Raw genomic sequence first — 20,291 nt, forward strand, 5'->3', positions numbered from 1 at the left:
AGTGTTCTGGGAACAGAGTAGCAGAAGCCCCCTGCGCTGGGAGAAACTCATCCCTCCCAGCCGCACTAGCTGCCCTCTGCACTCCAGAAATATCTGAAAACTGCACAGTGGTTGGCACCAGCCTGTCTCTTGCTTTGTGTGTTCAGAGCCCTCCATAGGAATAACTGTTACTCTTCCAGAGAGGGAGCCCAGCCTCCTCAACTTTGTAATGTCACTCACAGACCATAGGAAAGTATTCCTTCTGGATTCCTGAACCCCAAGCCTCCATAATCAATTGCCTACTCAGCTTCTCTACTCGGATGTCTAATGGACAAAATTAACATCTCCCCAAATGGACTCTGAAGTTCCCCACCTCAGACTTGTTCCACTCCTAGGATTCCCCATCTTGCTCGTGCCAGAACCATTCTTCCACTTGCTCAGGCCCAAAACCTTGGAATCAAAACCCACATGTGGTCCATGGAAAATACCATTGATTCTGTCTTCAAGATATATCCAGAGTCTCATCCCTTTCATCACCTTCAAACACAAGCCACAGATATCACTCCTGAGTTGTTACCACAGCCTCCTAACTGGCCTCTTCCCATCCATCCTGGCTCTTCCTTGGGCTATTCTCACCGCAACAGCCACCAATTTCTTTGTTAAAAGAAATCAGATCACATCATTGTCAAAGCTCATCACATCAGCTCAAAAACCATTCAAAGGCTTCCCGCCTACTCAAAGGCCCTGCACAACCTGATGCCCTTGGCCCTGCACATGCCTTTCCTCTCTGACCTCCTCTCCTACTCTCCCCCTTGCTCACCAGCTACAGCCACTCTGGCCTCTTGCTCTTCTTTGAATATGCTGGTATGTGTGTTCCCCCCTCAGGGCCTTTGCACCTGTGGTTACTTCTGCCTGAAGCATTCTTCCCTACTTCCCACAAAAAAATCACAAACTATGCTTACAAATTCTTTCTTACTCTTCCCTACAAGAGGTGGCACCTAATCCCATTCCCTTTGACTTTGTGACTCAATTCTAAGGACCAGAATAAAGAGAAGTAATGGTGTGGAAGTGCAGAGCCTCGTCAGAAAAGGCACCACAGCTTCCCCTTCGTTTGCTCTCTCTTGGATCACTCAAGCGAGGGGAGGCTGGGTGCAGAAATCCACATGGTGAGAAACTGAGGCCTCCTGCCAACATCCCTGTGAATGTGCCACCTTGGCAGCAGACCTCCAGCCCCAGTCCAGCCTTCAGATGACCACAGCCCTGGCCAACTGCTTGACTGCAGCCTCTGAGAGGCTCAGCCAGAAGTACCCAGTTAAGCCATATGCAGTTTCTGACCCTCAGAAACCCTGAGAATACATTTTTGCTGTTTCAAACTTCAGTTTTGGGGTAAGTTGTTATGCAATAATAGATCATTGATACACTTGCTTCCTCATTCCCTTCAAGTTTTTGCTGCAATCCCACTTTCTCAGAGATGCCTTCCTTAACTCCCCTATTTAAAATGCTGTGCTCCCCAGTCCCCATCTGTGATTTATTGTTCTCCCTGGCACTTAATCACTTTCTAGTTCTCTGTATAACTTACATATTTTATTGCCTTTCTCCTCAATAAAATACAAGTTCCATGTTTTACTGCCTCTTGGTAAATCGGTGCTGGCTAAATACATGAACACATGCCTCTACTTTATGCTTCTACAGTCACTGACTGAATTTGAGGTTTTTAATCTTGTTCTGATGCTGTTTTTCTAAGGATTCGGTCTGGTTTTTATCCTTTTCACTACCACACAGGCTAGGGAAGACCACTAGATAGTGACCAGGTCACCCAGCTTCTCTCCTAAGGCTAGGTGGGCTACGAAGATAAGTACCTTAAAGGCTGATGGGTGTGTCTTTCATACTTGATCGATGATCAGTTTCCAAGGAGTTTAGTCAAACAGGCTCCCATAGACACAAACAGTGAGAACAGCAGATATACCAAGTGCAGGCTAATCTGATTGTCCTTGGTGCCAGGATATTCAAATCTGTCATGGGTGGTGAGCCTGCAGTCATGTGGCACCAGAGGGGCAGCTGTATCAACAGGCCCCTTGCAGGCCTGCACATGACATGGCCAGAGATTGAGTTTCAAATAAGGGGGAAGGGAAGAATGAGTAGGGAAAGGACAAGGAAAACCTTTTGCACAATGAAAAGTTGTTCATAGGCCTGTGTCAGAGGGGACAAATCCTATAATGAGGGCCTGAGTTCTTAGAAAGCCAGTACCTGCTGTTGTACAATTCAGTCTTGGGTATCTGCCCATTCGCTGGGCATGCTTTGGTGCCCTTCCAGAAGGTGGTATACCTTGACACTTGGACCAGGAAGGATATCTCCACCCCAAATATAGATTACTGTAATGTCCTTGGGACACAGTGCCTGTATTGTTATAATAATCTAAACGTGTTTGGCATCACAAGGCCATGTAATAAAAGGGCGTCTTCTGGGTTCACAGCATTGTGTGTCCTCTGAGTGACAGGTGTGCTGCGGGAGAAACACTGAATGGTCAGCGCATCTGGCTCAGGCCTTCTCTGCACGTCATCCAGCTGTGGAGGCTATTTTACCTCTGTCGGCCTGGGCCTCAGTTTCCTCAAGTGACAAATGATTGTTTTTCTCAGTCTCCTGTCCCCTTGCAGCCTCCAACCTTTTCTGAACTGAGAGTCGCAGCAAAGAACGACAGAGCAAGGGGTTGTGAGTGTCGGCCATTGTTCATGGCTGTTAGTTATGGCGGGGATTCAGAGGTCGGGCACCCTGACTAAGAAAAAGTCCACCTTTGGCCACCCAGGCAAGTGCCCCACCAAATTCCAATGGCCAGAACTTGTCCGTTCTGCCTCCCTGGTGAACCCTAAAGCCCAGATAACCCCCCTCCCCTCTTTACCTCTCTCTGACCCGTTCTTTAAGTCTCTTCTCACCTCTATGATTAGCTAAGCCTGCTTCACACTTTACCCTCATTGAGCATGACCAGGAACCACTTGTTGTATCAGGTAGGTAAAGTGCTTGTTTGCACATTGAAAAGTTTCATCCATTGGCCTTAACTCTAGACAGGGTTTCAGGCAAGGCAGACAGGAAACTGGGAAGAGAAGGCAGGGCTGGGAAGTCCTCACGGCTTAGGGCACCTCTGCGCTTGGACAGAGAACCCTTGACTCCCCTTCCACAGTGTCCTGACCCCTGGTGTGGAAACTAGCACAGTTGGATCCGTATCACGTGTCACGGGGCTGGTTACAAATAGCACAGCGATTGGCAAACTCATCCCGAAACTCCCGGTTCAAGGGCAGGGAAAGTGACCAGTTTAATTCCGGCAGATCATTAGTGGTAGAGAACCAGGAAGGGGGTTCTATGGCAAAGCAGGGCTATGTGCAGACGTGTGGGTGCGGAAAGGGCAGAGCTAGTCCGGCGCGGGGCTTGCCGCGTCTCGGCCTCAATATCCGAGCCAGGACCTCAGGCCTGAATGGCTGGGTGTGGAGTGCCCTTGTCTCACATTCTGTAGAACGCACGTCGTCTCAGTGACCTGGTGGCTCCACATCCTGTTCGATGGGGAGCTCGCAGCGAGGCGCTTCCCCCTGTAACCCCACTCCAGGTCTCCGGAGTAGCAGGAGGGCCACAGGGCTGCTGGGTGTAGTCGCCCCGGACCTCGCGGTGGCCAAGGCCACGGCGGCCGGGGCACGGTACCCTGTTCTGCCTGGGCCGCGACCACGAGGGAGGCGGTGGAGAGGGGGGGCAGGCACTTCTTCCGCGACCCCCACGCAGCCGCTCTCTCGCGCCCCTCCGGAACTGGGCCTCAGGCCTCGAGAGGGAGCGGGCCTCTGCGGGCGGGGCGCGCAGTTCCTCCAGCCAGGGGGAGCATCTCAACTCGCCGGCCCCCGTCAGGCGTGCGGGCCAGGCAGCCGTGGAAGGTGCCCATTTCTCCCAGACTCCTCGCGCGCACAGCCACGGGCGCAGAGGCGGCCAAACCCGCCAGCCCTGGGTTCCGAAGCCGCCCCTGGCTCTCCATGCCCTTGCGGGCGCGCCCCGGGACCCCGGTGGCGGCCAGCTCCCACCGGTCGCTCCTGCCCTGCCCTTCCCGGGCCGCCGCGCCCGCGCGGCACCGCCTCCTTCTCTAAATACGGCAGGGCCCGCCCTCCGCACCAGGACGCACCGGGGGTAGGGTGCTGGGCGACCGGCGCAGTCGAGGCCGCATGCGGAGGCGGACGCCGCGCCCAGCCAGTGCCCAGGCAGGGCGGTCAGCGGGGACGCCGGACCCAGCCTCAGGTAAGAGGCCCCGGCCCGCGCGCCTGCGCCGGAGGCGGCGGGTCGGGCGCTGAGCTGTGCTGCCAGGCTGGGCGCCGGGAGCTGCGGCAGCGCGGAGGCGCTGGGTATCCGAGCCCAACCTGCGCCCCTGCGAGCCCCTCGGGCTTGTTGGTTGCTCTCGGGCTCCCTAAAAGCCGCAAACGTATTTCGCGCAGAAGGCATTTGCCCCTGGTTTCGTTCCCCAAACTCACCAGAGCTTTGGACGTGGAGAGATGCTGTGAATTTTGCAAATGTCTTTTGGAAAACCAATAGGAGTGTTGGGGAGGGGAGTTTGACTTTGGGGAGGTTAAGTGTAGGGTCGTGTTTGGAATAGGTTTCATTGCGAGTGAGTGTGGGTGTCTTTGTATCCGTTTGTGAGTGCATCTGTCGGGGAAGGAGAGAGACTGAGACTACTGCCACACTATTTTGGATCAGAGCACCTCAGCCAGGTGCTCAGTCCACTAGTCCACGGACAAGAAACTACAGATTCAGTTTCGGGCTTCTGTTTACTGGTGTTTGGGAATTTGCCTTAAGACAGTTGAAGCCTTGTGACTTGCTGCAAAGTTGACTATACTGGGAATAAATGAATTCCTGATAGGACTTTGCAGCCGAGAATCACTCTTCTCTTCCTTGTCTCTGAAACCGCGGAAGAGATTGCATGATTCAGGAAAAAATTAAAAACAAACAAACAAAAAAACCCAGTATATGTAGACTTCAGGACTCTCCATCGTTTCATTCCACTGGGAGTTTTGGAATGTACTCCCTGTAGCATAAGTGAGGACTACTGTATACTCAATATGAAATTCTTATTCACTGCAGGATGTTACTGACTTCATAAAAAATGGGAAGATTAAAAAAATTAATTAGTGCAATGCTTTCTTTGTCTCAGCTTAACTGCATCTGTATATCAAGTTTTCCCAAGTTTGAAATGAAAGCTTTTTTCCCTCCTCTATTTCCTTTTTTTCCCAACTTCCCTCTGATTCTATCATACTTTTTCCTGGAAAAGTTGTTCCCAGTGTAAGATTACCTGCTTGCTTTCTTTACCTAAACTGACCTTCCTTCAATGCGATTTTGGTTTGTCAAGATCATCTTGGGCTTAGGGCCTCAGTCTTGAGTTCCTTCATGTGACCATGGGTGTGAGCAGCGCAAAATATTTTAAAAGTTTTCTTTCCTTGGGCAGGTGAAAATAGTCTTCACGATTTTGGATTGTCTTTGCAAATTCCGGACCTGACTTACGGGGTCCTGGTAAAATATCCCATTCATTGGAGTAAAATAAGATAACGAGATAATTAAGTCAGCTGTGTGTAAGCTAGACAACTCTTTAACAACTACTTGGTATATTTAGTATATTATACCCTTGAAGTATAGGGCTTGGGTGATTTTGTGGAAGGTGCTTTCCCACTTGATTCCACCTATGCTATTCTTTCATAGTCAAGTTCCCCCCCTCCACCCATTTTGTGCTTTATAACTAGCAATTTTATTGGCTGCTTGTTTTTTAAATGAGTCTCAACCTCTTTGTGGAAGTAGGTGACACCCATGGAGGAGGGTGAGTGAGAGGCCACATCTGCCTTTGGGTACCTGTCCGCCCTGAAAATGGAGCTCCCCTTGACCTGCTGTGCCACACTTTCCAGGGTCATCCCAGACCCAAGCAACTGGGTCACCAGTCTGTGCTTATTGAGAACCCAAGAACCATTTTTTTTTTTTGGCAGGGTCTCGCTCTGTTGCCCAGGCTGGAGTGTAGTGGCGTGATCTTGGCTCACTGCAACCTCCAGCCCCGGGCTCAATCTATCCTCCCACCTCAGCCTCCCAGGTAGCTGGGACCACAGGCACCATGCCTGACTAAATTTTGCATTTTTAGCAGAGATGGGGTTTTGCTGTGTCACCTAGGCTGGTCTCGAACTCCTGAGCTCAAGCAATCTGCCTGCCTCTGCCTCCCAAAGTGCTGGGATTACAGGTGCAAGCCACTGCACCTGGCCTCAAGAACCACATTTTGATAGAATCAACTTAAAAGTCCACCAAACCCACTGTGTTCCTGAACAGCCTTCTTATTCTATTGAAACTGCTGAAATTGGGTCTTTTGTAGATGTAGCCTTAGAATAAAACATGAAATGGAAAGCTGCGGTAGTCTAAAACAGGAAATGGAAAGTTAGTTACTGAACTAACTGACTTGAAAGTGCTGAGAGCAGCTGTGATGAAAAGTGGGGCATTTGCAATCAGAAAGAATCCCTGTGGTTCTTCCCTCATTCACCAGTGTTTTTTTTCCCCAGGGAAATGAGTTTGTAAGACTCAGAAAACGAAACACCACACCCAGTTACTTTTGTTCTTTCATTTTTTAAAAAAGATACCCTTAGATGTGTAGTAATTGAATTTCCTCTGTTTTGAATATCTCATAAAATTACATATTTAGGAGTTTCTGAATACTAGTTTTTCTGACTCATAAACCAAGTCATTGTTCTACAGCTTATCAGTTGCATAAAGTTCTACCCCCAAGGCCTCATGCTAGTGTGATTTCAGAAATGGCCAGCAAAAAACCAGGGTGGTTCCGGAACACCTGTGCCCACGTTAATTTGGTGTTTGGTTGTGTTTGCAGAGCTGCTGAAATCTTAGAGGGAAGAAAACACATCCCACACTGCCTCCAGGAAGGGGCTCTCCTGGACATGTCTCCTGCAGCTGCTGCTGAGCCAGATGGGGACCAGCAGGACAGACACGTCAGCAAGCTCATCTTCTGCTTCTTTGTCTTTGGCGCCGTCTTGTTGTGTGTGGGAGTCCTGCTCTCCATCTTTGGGTTCCAGGCATGCCAATATAAGCCCCTCCCAGACTGCCCCATTGTGCTCAAGGTGGCGGGGCCTGCATGTGCCGTGGTTGGGCTTGGGGCTGTGATCCTGGCCCGCTCCCGGGCGCAACTTCAGCTCCGTGCAGGGCTGCAGAGAGGTCGGCAGATGGACCCCGACCGAGCCTTCATCTGTGGAGAGAGCCGCCAGTTTGCCCAGTGCCTTATCTTTGGATTTCTCTTCTTGACAAGCGGCATGCTCATCAGCGTCCTGGGCATTTGGGTCCCTGGATGTGGCTCCGACTGGGCACGGGAACCGCTAAACGAGACAGACACTGGCGACTCAAAGCCCCGGATGTGTGGGTTCCTTTCTCTGCAGATCTTGGGGCCCTTGATTGTGCTTGTGGGATTGTGTTTCTTCGTGATTGCCCACATTAAGAAAAGAAACACGCTGAATATTGGCCAGGATGCCTCTGAGAGAGAAGAGGGACAGATCCAGAGTATGGAGGCTGTCCAGGTCACTGTAGGTGGGTTGCTGTCATTTGCGTTCTTGCTTCTATCACAGTGGCTTTGCAGCAGGGTTTCACCAGCTGCTCTTGGTTCTCATCTGGATTCTCTTTCTCACTTCTTCCATCTCTCACACCTGTGTGTGCATACACGCGCACACCCCCACCATGTGTACATACACAATGCTGCTGCTGTGGGAAGCCCTGTAGGAACCTTGCATACATCGTTTTCCCCCAGCAACTCTTTCCTACTTTGCAAAGCATTGGGATATTAAATTGACCTTGACCGAGGTCACAGAGCAAATTAAGAGGAAAGTGAGAAGAACCGTGAGGACAGCCTTGGAGCCTTCTACCACCTTAGGGACTCACTAAGTGACCGTGTTACCCCTGTTATTCTCACACCAAAACCACATAGCATTTTAGTTGTGGGACACTTGGGTTCTCCTCCCAGGCTGTCACTAGCTGGCTGTCCTTGTAAGTCCTTAACCTCTCCTGCGTTGGTTTATATCTCTGTAAAACGAGCAGTACCTCTCTAAGATTCCTGCAGCACTAACATTCTAGGATTCTGGATCTGTCCGAGTCCAGCAGTCTTCAGGTGTTTTGAGGGGCCTCTGCACTGTCTCTGTGTTTGTGACAGTGTCTCTTTTTTGTGACATCATCCGTGGCTGCAGGGCTGAGGCAAAGCTTGGAAGCAGCAGGATGAACCAAGATGGACTATGACAGCACCTGTCACTTCTTTCTCCCATGGAATGCCTACAAGTTCCTTTTGGGTCCCCGGGTTCTACAGAAGAGATAGAGTGCCATTTCCCGGAGCCTGCCCCCTCAGAATGATGGCAGTAGCACTGGCCTCAGCTTCACACAACCAAGGAAAAACCCCATCGCTGCTCACTGGCAGATCACTTTTTTCCAGTCTCCTACTTTTGAAAGAGTGAAGTTGTGAAACCAATGACATTTAAAAGGCTAGGAAAAGAGGTCTGCAGAACAGAAAGCATGGAGGGGACAGAGAGGGAGTGTGATGAGTGAGATGTGTGTGCTGTTTGGGGCTGTCTACTGGAAGCAGTGGAATTCACTGACCGCAGCCTGGAGGGGAGGAACTGGGTTGCTGGACTTGCATGGCACCAGCCTTGGAGAGGAGGGGCAGATGGATCTGCAGCCATTCCTTGTGTAGAGCCAGGGTGGATGCTCCCAGCTTACTGATTAATATATTTATGCATTAATATATTTATGGTGACAACACAAATGTTAGTTATATATTCACAATAGCTAACACTTATATAGGGTCTGTTTTTGTGCCAAACACCCATTTAAGTGCTTTATCATGTGCTCTGAAAGGTCCCCCTGTGTGAAATTCATTCACACCTACAGCAACCCGAGGAGGCAGATACTGTTAGTACCTCCATGTTACACAGGAAGAAAATGAGGCATGTAGATATCAAGTGACTTGCCTAAGGTCACACCCTAGCAAGTGGTAGAGCAAGGTTCCAACCCAAGTGTGTGGGCACACCCACAGAATAGCCTTTGCATGGCACCCTGCCCAGGGCACGTGGGTGTGATTCCATTCTTGGAAGTTATTACATGAAAAAGGGGCTCCCTTTAATTTGACAGATATTCTCAGTGCTTTTGACGAACACCGTGGGGTATAAGTAAATATGTTCATCCAACGCTGCTATGCTTCCATTTAGTTGGGAACGGTTCAAGGGGAGTTTTTGGGCCCAGCCTTCCACCTGGTGGCTAGAATCAGAGTGGAGGCAGGGGACAGAGCCGAGGTGCTGCTCCTGGTGTCCTTGTCCTGAAGTTGGCACCTCATGGTTTAAAATCTTTTCAACTTAACCCTTTAAACCCCCATCAAACGTATGAAAATCTTGCATCCTAACTCCTCTCCTTTGATATTGTGGGATAGGGTTTACATTTGTTGAATCCGAGAAGCATGCTCTCTCTCCTTGTTGTGGGGACACTCAGTGCTATCCTGGATACACAGCAGGTGTATGAGACAGCGCTCCCTGGAGGGGTGTGTCTGTTGTCCACTCACAGAGGACGTCAAGTTTTGAAAGATACATGAAAGGGAACTCGCAGAGGAGCGGCCTCTTTCCAGGGAGAGCAGGTTGCAGGGTGTGGGCAGGCCGAGCTGCTGGGACAAAGGGCTGGAGAGCCTTGGAGGTAACAGGTTACTGGAGCATTTCCTTGTGTGTTTTTGAGAGGTGACTGGCCTGCCCTCAAGGCTTACTTCACAGGTTCTTTATTCTACAGTGTGTAATGGAAGTGAACACAACCCCGATTCCTCTTAACCTACCAAGACCTTCTAAAAAAGTAAATGAGAATCCCAGGACAACTATTATGCTTTCTCACCTTTAGATTAGCAAAACGTATTTTAAACTCTCATTGCCTTCTCCTTGCAGAAGGAAGGGGAGATAGAATTAATGCATTTTCTGAAGGGCTAAATTCCCTCTGGGAAATGATTGAGGCTGCTGTGGCTTATGAAGGGTAGAGAGTGGAGCCAGTGGCCAATTGCCTCTGTGGTGTTTCTTCATCATGCAAATCAGTACCCTTGGCTGGTGTTGAGCTGAGAGAGCTGGCTCTGTACTCCTCACTGTGTTCACTGCCAGATGCAAATCGGCCCATCTAGTCCTTCCTTCTACCTGTCCTGTGATGCAGGTACCACCCAGCCTGCAGCTGTGGCGGCTGAGGTCAAGGAGGTCTCCTAGCTTGTTCAGGTTGGAACCCCCATCATTTTAAAGAATCCTATGCCACCCTAAGCAAGTGTCAGACGTGCTAGGAGTGCGAACCACTCTCCTGCCTACAGGGAAGTAAAGCCACATCTTCTTCCTTTTTTCTGAACTGCTATTGCTATTGCCAGCTTCTTAGAGGCTTTCCCCAGGCCCCCAGCAGTGGTGCTGCCACAGCTGTACACTGTTCTGGGCCAGTGGTGTGGTGCATTTTATATTGGAATCAGAATACAAATTAGAGCTTGCATCTGGTCCCTAGTTTCTCCTCAAAACATGAGGATGTATTCTGGAGTGAACAGTAGCCACAGAAATGCAAAAACCAAACTTGTTTGGGTTCGACCTTCATCTGTATAGTTGGGTGAAATTTTGGTAAATAACAGTTAGGGACTGTAGTATGGCTTATTGTCATTTGCTCAGGGGCTGAAACTACATTTGAGCAACAAGGCACTTTAGCTAACAGCTAACTTGTGAATTAAGTTGTAGGCTGGAAAAGAGAAAAGCTTTATCAGCAGTAAACACCCCAGAGGAGGGAAGGGAGCTCGTTAGCAAACAATTCACAGAGAGGCTTGGGCTTAGACTTGCTACGAAATATAGACCCACTTTCATACCATAATGGTCAGCACTCTGGATTCTGAAATGTAGGCCTACTTTTAAAAAATTTGTAGTAAAAAAAAAAAAATATATATATATATATATATAGCGCATAAACAATTTGAACTGCTTTTTGTTTTGTTTTGTTTTTTGTTTTGAGACAGAATCTCACTCTGTTGCCCAGGCTGGAGTGCAGTGGTACAAACATAGTTCACTGCAGCCTAGAACTCCTGGGCTCAAGCAGTCCTCCTAGCTCAGCCTTCCCAGTAGCTGGGACTACAGGCGTTTACTCCCACATCTGTCTAATTTTTTTCTTTTAATTTTTTTGAAATGAGATATCGCTGTGTTGACCAGGCTGGTCTCCAATTCCTGGGCTCAAGCGATCATTCCTCCTCAGCTTCCCAAAGTGCTGGGATTATAGGTGTGAGCCACTTCACATTTTTAAATGGTTTAGTGGCGTTGAATACAGTCACAATGTTGTTCAACCATCATCATCATCAATTTCCGGAACTCTTCCATTATCCCAAACAGAAACTCTGTACTCACCAAACAGCAATTCCCACTCCCTTCCCCACTCCCCAACCCCTCCTGGCCCCTGGTAACCTAGTCTACTTTTCTATCTTTATACATTTAATGGGCTCACTGTTAAATTCTGGAGTTAGCAGCAGGTGTATCGACCTTTTATATAGATGGGCCTACTTAATTTTGCTTTTGCTAATTTGCTTCCATTTATTACCCACCTGTCTTCAACTAAATATTGTGTTTCCTTAGGTGACTCGGTAATGATATTTCCACCACCTCCACCACCTTACTTTCCTGAATCTTCAGCTTCTGCGGTCACTGAGAGTCCTGGGACTAACAGTCTGCTTCCAAATGAAAGCCCCCCTTCATATTACAGTATTTTCAACCATGGGTAAGAATTTCAATTTGAACTTTGAGAGAGGCTTGAATTCAGGCCACACTAGTATTAAGGCTGTGGTTCACCAGGAGGCATTTGAGTATTTTTTTTGCTGATGTTATGTCAGAATTTGTGTCTTGATATTAACAAGTACCTTTCAGGAAACTTTGGGCAGCACATAAGTTAAAAATGATAAAGTGATCATGCTGGGTGAATATGAAGCCTACTCCAGGCATCTTTATGTGCTCCTAACAGGGGTGATACTTAGAATGTTTAACAACCCTTGCCGGGTGTGGTGGTTTACACCTGTAATCCCAGCACTTTGGGAGGCTGAGGTGAGTGGATCACTTGAGCTTGGGAGTTTGAGACCAGCCTGGCCAACATGGCAAAACCCCGACTCTACTAAAAATAGAAGAATGAGCTGGGGATCGTGGCAGGCATCTGTAATCTTAGCTACTCAGGAGGCTGAGGCATGAGGATCCGTTGAACGCCAAGAGGCAGAGGTTGCAGTGAGCCTGTTACCGCTGGAGGGTGTCCAGGTTATTGGTGTTTTGAACAAAGAACTGGACAAAATGCACAAACAAAGCAAGGAAAGAATGAAGCAACAAAAGCAAAAATCTATTGAAAATGGAAGTACACTCCACAGGGTGGGAGCAAGCCTGAACAGCTGCTCAAGGGCCCAGTTCCAGAATCTTCTTGGATCCAAATCCCCCTTAGAGGTTTCCCATTGGCAACTTGGTGTTCACCTCATGTAAATGAAGTAGTGGCCCACAATCAGTCTGATTGGTTGAAGAAAGCAGCCAATCAGAGGCTGAAGTGAGGTTACAAAGTTGCACTCCTATGCAAACTTTCAATTTCCCATCTGCCAAAAGGTGGGTGTTTGCAAAGGGAGTAGTCTTTGGTCATTTCGTTACTTACGGGTGGAAAGTTAGGGTTTTCCTTTCAATTTAGTTCTAGGAAGTCAGCGTGAAACAGCCGTAGGTTCCCTGCTTCCAGACCCTATTCTTGTGCCCCGAGCCGAGATTGTGCCACTGCATTCCAGCCTGGGCAACAGAGTGAGACTCTGTCTCAGAAAAAAAAAAAAAAAAAGAATGTTTGACGAGCCACTAATCAGACTGAGCGCCAGGACTGGGCCAGGAGGCCCCTGCTATGCTAGGCTTCACTGCTTTCGATCATGGAGAGGTGTGAGGGTTCCAGGGGATTCCCAACAGTTACAGAAGGGCTTTAGTACTCTGATGGCTGTGCTTGGGTGACTGGCTAAAATCAGCCTAAGCCCTGACCCAACACAGCTGGACCTCTCCTTCAATATTCGCTCCTTCCCTGGGCCACAGAGAACATCAGGTCAACACTCACCCTACTCAGAAGGCTGCGAGGCGGGCTCTAGTGGGACGGGCCAGAGGTGCCAGGAGCCTGGGGTAGGGGATCCAGATGGAGAATGACACTGAGGAGGAGGCGGAGATGATGAGTTCCAGGGTGAGTGACAGGGAAGCTCAGAGGTCCCCAACTGAGAGGACGTGGGTGATGAGCTTGGTTTTGGTGGTGGGCGGCTGATGGTGGAGGCACAGTGAGATGAGGGCCTTGGAGGCAAATTGGGAGGAGCTGGGTTTTGGGAGAGAGAGGAGGTGGTGGAGATGGAGCTGCAGAGGTTGTTGGAGAACCAGGAGGGCGAAGAGTCAGGGACTAGTGGGAAACCCCCAGGAGTGGATTGTGCAGATCCCAGAAATGGTGTGCTCAGCGAGCAGGGCTGGAGAAGGCTCTGGTGGTACCTTTTAGAATGGGAAACTAGGGTGCAGGAAGGAAGAATTGCTTCAAGTTGTCACTGGCTGAAGCAGGTAAGACAATGAGATATGTGCATTTTTGCACGCAGTGAGCAGCAGGGACAGAGAGACTGGTGCTCACTGCTGGGGACAGCACCACCTTACCTTGTCATTTGTGTTTGAGGAACTCCCTCTCCACCCTGCCCTGACAGAGCAGACAGTGGGCCCTGGAGCAGCGGCCAGGGTGCTTTTCCTCTGGGGCCTGGAGAGAGTGAAGTTGTGTAGAGATTCTTTTTCCACAGAAGTAAGGGGACAGGTTATCTGATGGGAGAGGGAAAGAGGTGGCTGACAAGGACAGAATTGGCTTTAGAGCTTCGTATGGGGTCGTGGTGGGGGGATCCAGGGAGGTGCATGTGGGAGCGGCCCTGCATGGAGGAAAGGCAAGCTAGGGCTGGACCTCTGTAGAATTCTCATCGTGAATGTTTGTATTTTTTTTTTCTTCTAATGATAAACTTCCCCAAACCCTAAAATCAATATCTAGTAACTTAAACTACTGCTGCTGCTACTATGATTTCTGTGTCCCAGGGTCTGGCTTTTCTTGCATTAGTTTATGTAATTCTCATATCCACTCTAGGAGAAAGGAACGTTATCATCCTCATTTCACAGATAAGGAAACTGAGGTTTAGCAATGTTAATTCACTTGCCCAAGATCACGTAACTGGGAAGCAGCAGAGTAGATTCCAGTGCAGGTCGACTTTTGTTAGAGCCCACTCCATTAGCCAGTATGCCTTCCTGCCGTCCTTCAGGTTTGTGGCTTAATGTTTTAATTTTCCATATGCATAAGTTTGTCTGCCTTATGTTAGCTGTCCCAGAAGACAGAATAGCAGAGAACTGTGTGTGTGTGTGTGTGTGTGTGTGTATGTGTATGTGTGTGTGTGTCTGCCTATGGTCTCCTTGGATGGTATCTGCAAATTTGTATTAAATGTCTTTTCAATGACAAGGGGAATGACAGCAGGAGTGAAACTGTCTTAATGTTACACTCAGCTCTAGGAAAAGGAAGAGGTAAGAAATCAAAACAAATCTATGAAAAGCAGAGTGTGGGAGAAATTACTCCTCAGTTTCTTGCAAATACTCCTAAGTACATGTAATGAAACGTTTGAAAAGAACCTAGTACTAAAGGGGCGTCACTGTTTTCCTTCCCCCCCCTTCATGTTCTCTCTCCTTCTCTTTAGCAGGACCCCAGCTTCAGAGGGTGTAGCCTCTGAGAGAGACTGTGAATCTATATATACCATTTCCAGGACGAATTCATCTTCTGAGGTCTCACATACTCCTCATCTTCCATCTGAATTGCCTCCTAGATATGAAGAAAAAGAAAATGCTGCAGCTACATTCTTGCCTCTATCTTCTGAGCCTTCCCCACTGTAAACTATGGACTACAGCTCAGTTTTATATGTAATGGATCACTATTTTATTTAATTTGTTTTTTTAATAAAAAATACAATAGCATTGGCTAGATTCTGACTTTCCTGCTACAGCATCAACAGGGGTAACCAACCTTCCAGGTTAGATTCCAGCCATTAGTGCTTCAGACCATGGAAAGGGGCAAAGTGCCCAGGGTCCAGGAACTGAACGTGCCCTCTTTGGATAGCATCTATTCATTTGTACTCAATGTCTTTTCAATGAAAAGGGAATGACAACAGGAGTGAGACTGTCTTAATTTATTCATTTGTACATTATACACTTGGACCTACAACCCTGGGAGGGAGGTGAGATTATTTTTATTGGTGGATAAAGAAACAAAGGTTCAGAGAGTCTAATTAACTTCTTCAAGGTCACATAGCTTCTACATGATGGGCTTGGTTTTGAACCCAGCTAGCTGGTTTCTGAAAGACTGGCTCCCTACCCTGTGCTGTCAGAGGCTACCAGCAGCAGTGGTTAATGTTTAGCTTGGTCTGTTCTCTCTCCAGGGTTAGCTGCTTCTGAAACAGAGAAACAAGATTACTCCCTTCATTTCTTTGTTATTTCTTCTCTTCTTCCCTTTTCTCTTTCTCTCCCCTCCTCTTTTCTCCTCTTCTTACTCCCTTTTCTTTCCTTTTGAAAGAAGATGATTAGGGAGGCTTTATGCTGGGACAGTCACAAGCATGTTGATGTCCTGGAGTCTTTTTATAGTGAAATTTCTTGACAGGAAATTTCTTGGGACACTTTGGCAACTAGATTCTCCTCAAGAGGCTCAGGAAGGATTTGCCTTTCTGTATGATGACATACTAGAACAAAACTGTCTGAACCATTGCTTTTTTATTCTTACAAGGATACTGCTAGCCAAAGCCTATTGTATAAGTTGGGTGTGTTAATATATATTTAATGCCAGATCTAAACCTTAAGAAATAATGACTAATAGCCTTCCTTCCTTCCTTCCTTCCTTGCTTTCTTGCTTGCTTTCTCTCTCCCTTTCTTGCTTGCTTTCTCTCTCCCTTTCTTTCTTTTCTCTTTCTTTCTTTCTTTCTTTCTTTCTTTCTTTTCTTTCTTTCTTTCTTTCTTTCTTTCTTTCTTTTTTCTTTCTTTCTTTTTCTTTCTTTCTCTTTCTTTCTTTCTCTTTCTATCTCTCTCTCTTTCTCTCTCTCTTTCTTTTCTTTTCTTTCTTTCTTTCTTTCTTTCTTTCTTTCTTTCTTTCTTTCTTTCTTTCTTTCTTTCTTTCTCTCTCTCTCTCTCTCTTTCTTTCTTTCTTTCTTTCTCTTTCTCTCTCTCTTTCTTTCTTTCTTTTCTTTCTTTTTCTTTCTGTCTTGCTCTGTTGCCCAGGCTGGAGTGCAGTGGCACGATCTTGGCTCACTGCAAGCTCCACCTCCCAGATTCAAGCAATTCCCCTGCCTCAGCCTCCCGAGTAGCTGGGACTACAGGTGCCCACCACCACGCCCGGCTAATTTTTTGTATTTTTAGTAGAGACAGGGTTTCACCGTGTTAGCCAGGATGGTCTCGATCTCCTGACCTCGTGATCCACCTGCCTCAGCCTCCCAAAGTGCCGAGATTACAGGCATAAGCCACTGCGCCCGGCTGACTAATATTATTTCTAACTGGAAGAAACTGATTTTTAGAATATGAAATCTGTAGTAACAGCTTTTTTGGTAACAAAACTTAGTATAGCAAAAATGTGAATTTTTTAATGCCTTTTACACAAGCCATAATCTCACCCTAAATTGGTTTATTCCTACATTTAAGTGCCTGAAAGCAGAGCAAAGGGGCATGCATGCTCCAACAGTTTGACTGAAGTAATGACTGATTTCATGTGAATCGCCACTGAGCTCAGTCAGGGTGGCAGTTGGTACCAGCAGTACTGATCTGTTTTTAAATTGGACATTTATTGGCTTGAACTGCTCTTAAAATTCTGCTATTTTTCCTCCTGAGAGGTTAATTATTCACATTTAAAAATTAGAACAAAACTTCCTTCTGCCGTTGTTTAAAATGCTCGAGCTCAAACTTCCAGGTAGAATTACTTTTAAGCATTCATGAGTCCTCATATTAATCAAGAACCTTTTAAATGGCTCAGCGTTGGGTTTTGTAACTGGGTATTTTACATTTATATGCTATGCTAATAAACTTAAGCAAGGGATTTGCCAGGCTCAGGAATAAGTTTGATCTTCTGGTTATGGAATCTCCTCTGGTTCCATCGCAGTATTCAGCAAACCTGAGACTGAAGCTGAAGTCTGCAAACCTCCCGGCTTTGAAAATTCTGAAAGTGTGAGGATGTTTATTGCAGGGCCGAAATCACATGCAGCAGAGCTAGGCCAAATCAGTTACCCCCAGCAAGATGCGTTCTTTTCCTATCACGGTGCTGGCAGAGGATGACAGCTTCTGAAAGCCCCCCTCGGTGGACTGTGACTTGTTTTTCTTTGGTTTGTTAGCTTTTTCATTGAGGTAAAATTTGTATAATACAATGAACAGTGTATGTATGTATGTATGTGTGTGTGTGTGTATTTTGAGACTGGGTCTCACTTTGTTGCCCAGGCTGGAATACAGTGGTGCAATCACAGCTCACTGCAGCCTCTAACTCCGGGCTCAAGCCATCTTCCTACTTCAGCCTCCTGAGTAGCTGGGATTATAGGCGAGTGCCACCACACCCAGCTAATTTTTAAAATTTTTCATAGAGATGGGATTTTACTATATTACCGAGGCTGGTCTCCAACTCCCCAGGTTCAAGCAGTCCTCCCGCCTTGGTCTCCAAAAGTGTTGGGATTGTAGGTTATGGAAGTCTATTTCATTTCCATCAGTCCTTTGCCATATTCAGTGGGTGAGTTCTTGTGCCCAGTCTACAATTAACCATTTTAAAGTGAACAATTCAGTGGCCTTTAATACATTCACAGTGTTATACAAACCACCACCTCTATCTAATTCCAAGTCATTTTCATCACCCTAAAATAAAACCCCACATACATTAAGCAGCCCCTCCTTCTCCTCCTCTGTGCCCCAGCTCCTGGAAAACACCAGTCTGCTTTCTGTCTGTATGGATTTACCTATTCTGGATATTTCATATAAGTGGAATCATATAATATGTGACCTTTTGTGTCTGGCTTCTTTCCTTAGTGTGTTTTCAACGTTTATCCATGTTGTAACATACATCAGTACTTCATTTTTATGGCCAAGTAATACTCCATTGTATGAATATACCATATTTTGTTTATCCATTCATCCATGGGTGGACATCTGGGTTATGTCTACCTTTTGACTGTTATGAATGATGCTGCTATGAACATGCATGCGCAAGTATTTGTTGGAGTACTTGTTTTCAATTCTTTAGGGTATATACCTAGCAGCGGAATTGCTGGATCCTATGTTAACTTTAAGTTTTGGAAGAACCACCACCCTGTTTTCCACCATTTTAGATTTCTGCCAGCAATGTGTGAGGGGTCTAATTTTCCCATTTTCTCACCAACACTTGTTTTCTATTTTTAAAAAAGCATAGCTGTCCTACTTGATATGAAGTAGTTTTTCATTGAATTGTATTTCCCTAAGGGCCAATGATATTGAGTATCTCTTCATGTGCATTACTTGGTTTGGAATACCAGACATTATCATCAGCACACAGAATCTGACAAGTCTTGCTCCAGATTTTCCTCCTATGGCTTTGGAAGGTCTGATGGCCCCACTCTAGATAAAATAGTGACGAGGTCTGCAAATTCAGGTGGGATGACCCAGCCATGCCACCAGAGGATGAAAGCTGAGGGGCAGGCAATATCCCCCAGTCTCTACCTGAGAGTTTCATGTGGGGATAGGAAGAGTGATGGTGCCTGCCACCTGCCCCAGTCGTGTGAATGTGGCCACTGGTTTTCTGATATGGGTGCCGTGTTGAGCACTGAGGCAATGTGGGTGGTGGGTCTTTCCGGAAGGGGCCATCATTCCAGGGTAGGTCTTGGGAAAGGAGGGGGTCCGGAGACAGGAACTAGGAATTAGACCTCAGAACTGGCCTTAGGTCATGGGAGAGAGACCCGGCAGTTCAGCCAATCAGCCAGGATCTTTCCTGAGAGCACATGCAGAGCTCAGGTGTGGGCCTGTCAAGTGGAGGGAGCTCCTGCAGCGTTTCCTAAACTTCAGGAAGATCAGTACCACCTAAAGTAATTGTTGAAAATGTCAAATTCCCCTGCCCAATAAATCTACCACCTCCTCCACCCCAGGAGATAATGTTTACCATCTGGGAATCTGGGAAACGCTGCCCATGGTGACAAGATAAACTGCAGAGGTCACACCCTGTGGTCTAGATAATCTGGGATTATGACCTCTCTTGTCACTGCTCGGCCTTCTGGGGAGTCCTGTTTACATGTCCCAGCCTGTGCTAGGGGTTCTCATGGGGAGGGGTGTGGGTTCACAGTCAGCCCCCAGCCCCCAGTGCTCATGGGGGCTTCCTACAGTCTCTCTGTCCCAGCGTCCCAGGAAGCTCTGTTGGTGAGACACCCACAAGGGCCTGGGAAACAAAGCCAGGGGCTCATCACCTGCCTGTTCCTCTCACAAGTGTGCAGTTCCCCTCTATCTCCAGACGGGGGGGTCTCGGATTCATTGATTAAGGAAGGTGTGGTTTTTATCTTTGCTGCTTCATCTTGGAAGAGGCCAAGACTGTGCTCCTAGGAGCACCGGATGATGTTTATCACAACAGGCAGAGATGGAGGAAGATGATATTTGGGTCAAAATGGACAATACTGGAGACTGCAAGTGAGGAGGAGTATGAAAACGGTCCTGGCCCTCAGTGCCCCCAACACCTGGTGAATCGGGGTGGGTGACTTTACTGGGTTAGGATGGTGGGCTGGCTTCTGCTGGCTGCTCCCTGGGTGCAGAAGACCCTGTTCCGTGGGCCTCTGATATAGGAGCTTCTCCCAGAGAGAGGGTAGTCAGGAAGCACACGGTGGGGGCTGTGGGCCTGAGGGGAGAAATGTCCTGGACTGTTGAAGGGGAACCATGCATGGTCTTCTGGCTTTGGCTTCGGCTGCAGGCCATAAGCCCTCCCGGGATCTTGCATACTTGGGATTCCTGGAGTCTCATGCATGCTGCCACCAGCACAAGCACCCCAAGAAGAACCAAGTGGACGACTGGGATGCAGCTTTTCCTCCCTAAGGAATGCTTGGTGGGGGGAGAGCCCCGCTGGGTGCGGCATGTGACTGCTTGAAAATGCCGTCTGCCCCTGCCCGGCGACCTCTACGGGGAGATGCTGGCTGAGGTGAGGCCAGTGCCAGGAGTGTAGCGTGACATCCTGCCTCCCTCCCCAAGGGGACAGGCCGGGCAGGCAGCAGGCTTATGAGGGCA

At 47.8% G+C, this 20,291-nt stretch overlaps 1 protein-coding gene across 2 annotated transcripts; it reads left to right on the top strand.

The window, feature by feature from the left end:
- The first annotated feature begins 3,763 nt into the window (after positions 1 to 3,763).
- On the top strand, positions 3,764 to 15,014 carry TMEM171 (transmembrane protein 171). Of its 2 annotated transcripts, none has more exons than XM_015140269.3 (4): positions 3,764 to 4,245; positions 6,854 to 7,560; positions 11,625 to 11,766; positions 14,741 to 15,014. In XM_015140269.3, exons 2-4 carry the CDS (start codon positions 6,921 to 6,923, stop codon positions 14,931 to 14,933), a joined length of 975 nt encoding a protein of 324 aa, XP_014995755.2. In that variant the 5' UTR covers positions 3,764 to 4,245; positions 6,854 to 6,920; the 3' UTR covers positions 14,934 to 15,014. The 2 variants fall into 2 exon arrangements, with proteins under 2 accessions (XP_014995755.2, XP_001099752.3); XM_001099752.5 differs by having other exon boundaries at positions 14,744 to 15,014.
- Positions 15,015 to 20,291: the final 5,277 nt, after the last annotated feature.

The sequence above is a fragment of the Macaca mulatta genome, chromosome 6, assembly GCF_049350105.2.
Source record: "Macaca mulatta isolate MMU2019108-1 chromosome 6, T2T-MMU8v2.0, whole genome shotgun sequence".
NCBI lineage: Eukaryota > Metazoa > Chordata > Mammalia > Primates > Cercopithecidae > Macaca > Macaca mulatta.

Coding starts and splice junctions, on each gene's coding strand:
- TMEM171 (XM_015140269.3), top strand. CDS start 6,921: ATGTCTCCTGCAGCTGCTGCTGAGCCAGATGGGGACCAGCAGGACAGA. Junction 7,561..11,624: donor GGCTGTCCAGGTCACTGTAG/GTGGGTTGCTGT, acceptor GTGTTTCCTTAG/GTGACTCGGTAATGATATTT. Junction 11,767..14,740: donor TACAGTATTTTCAACCATGG/GTAAGAATTTCA, acceptor CCTTCTCTTTAG/CAGGACCCCAGCTTCAGAGG.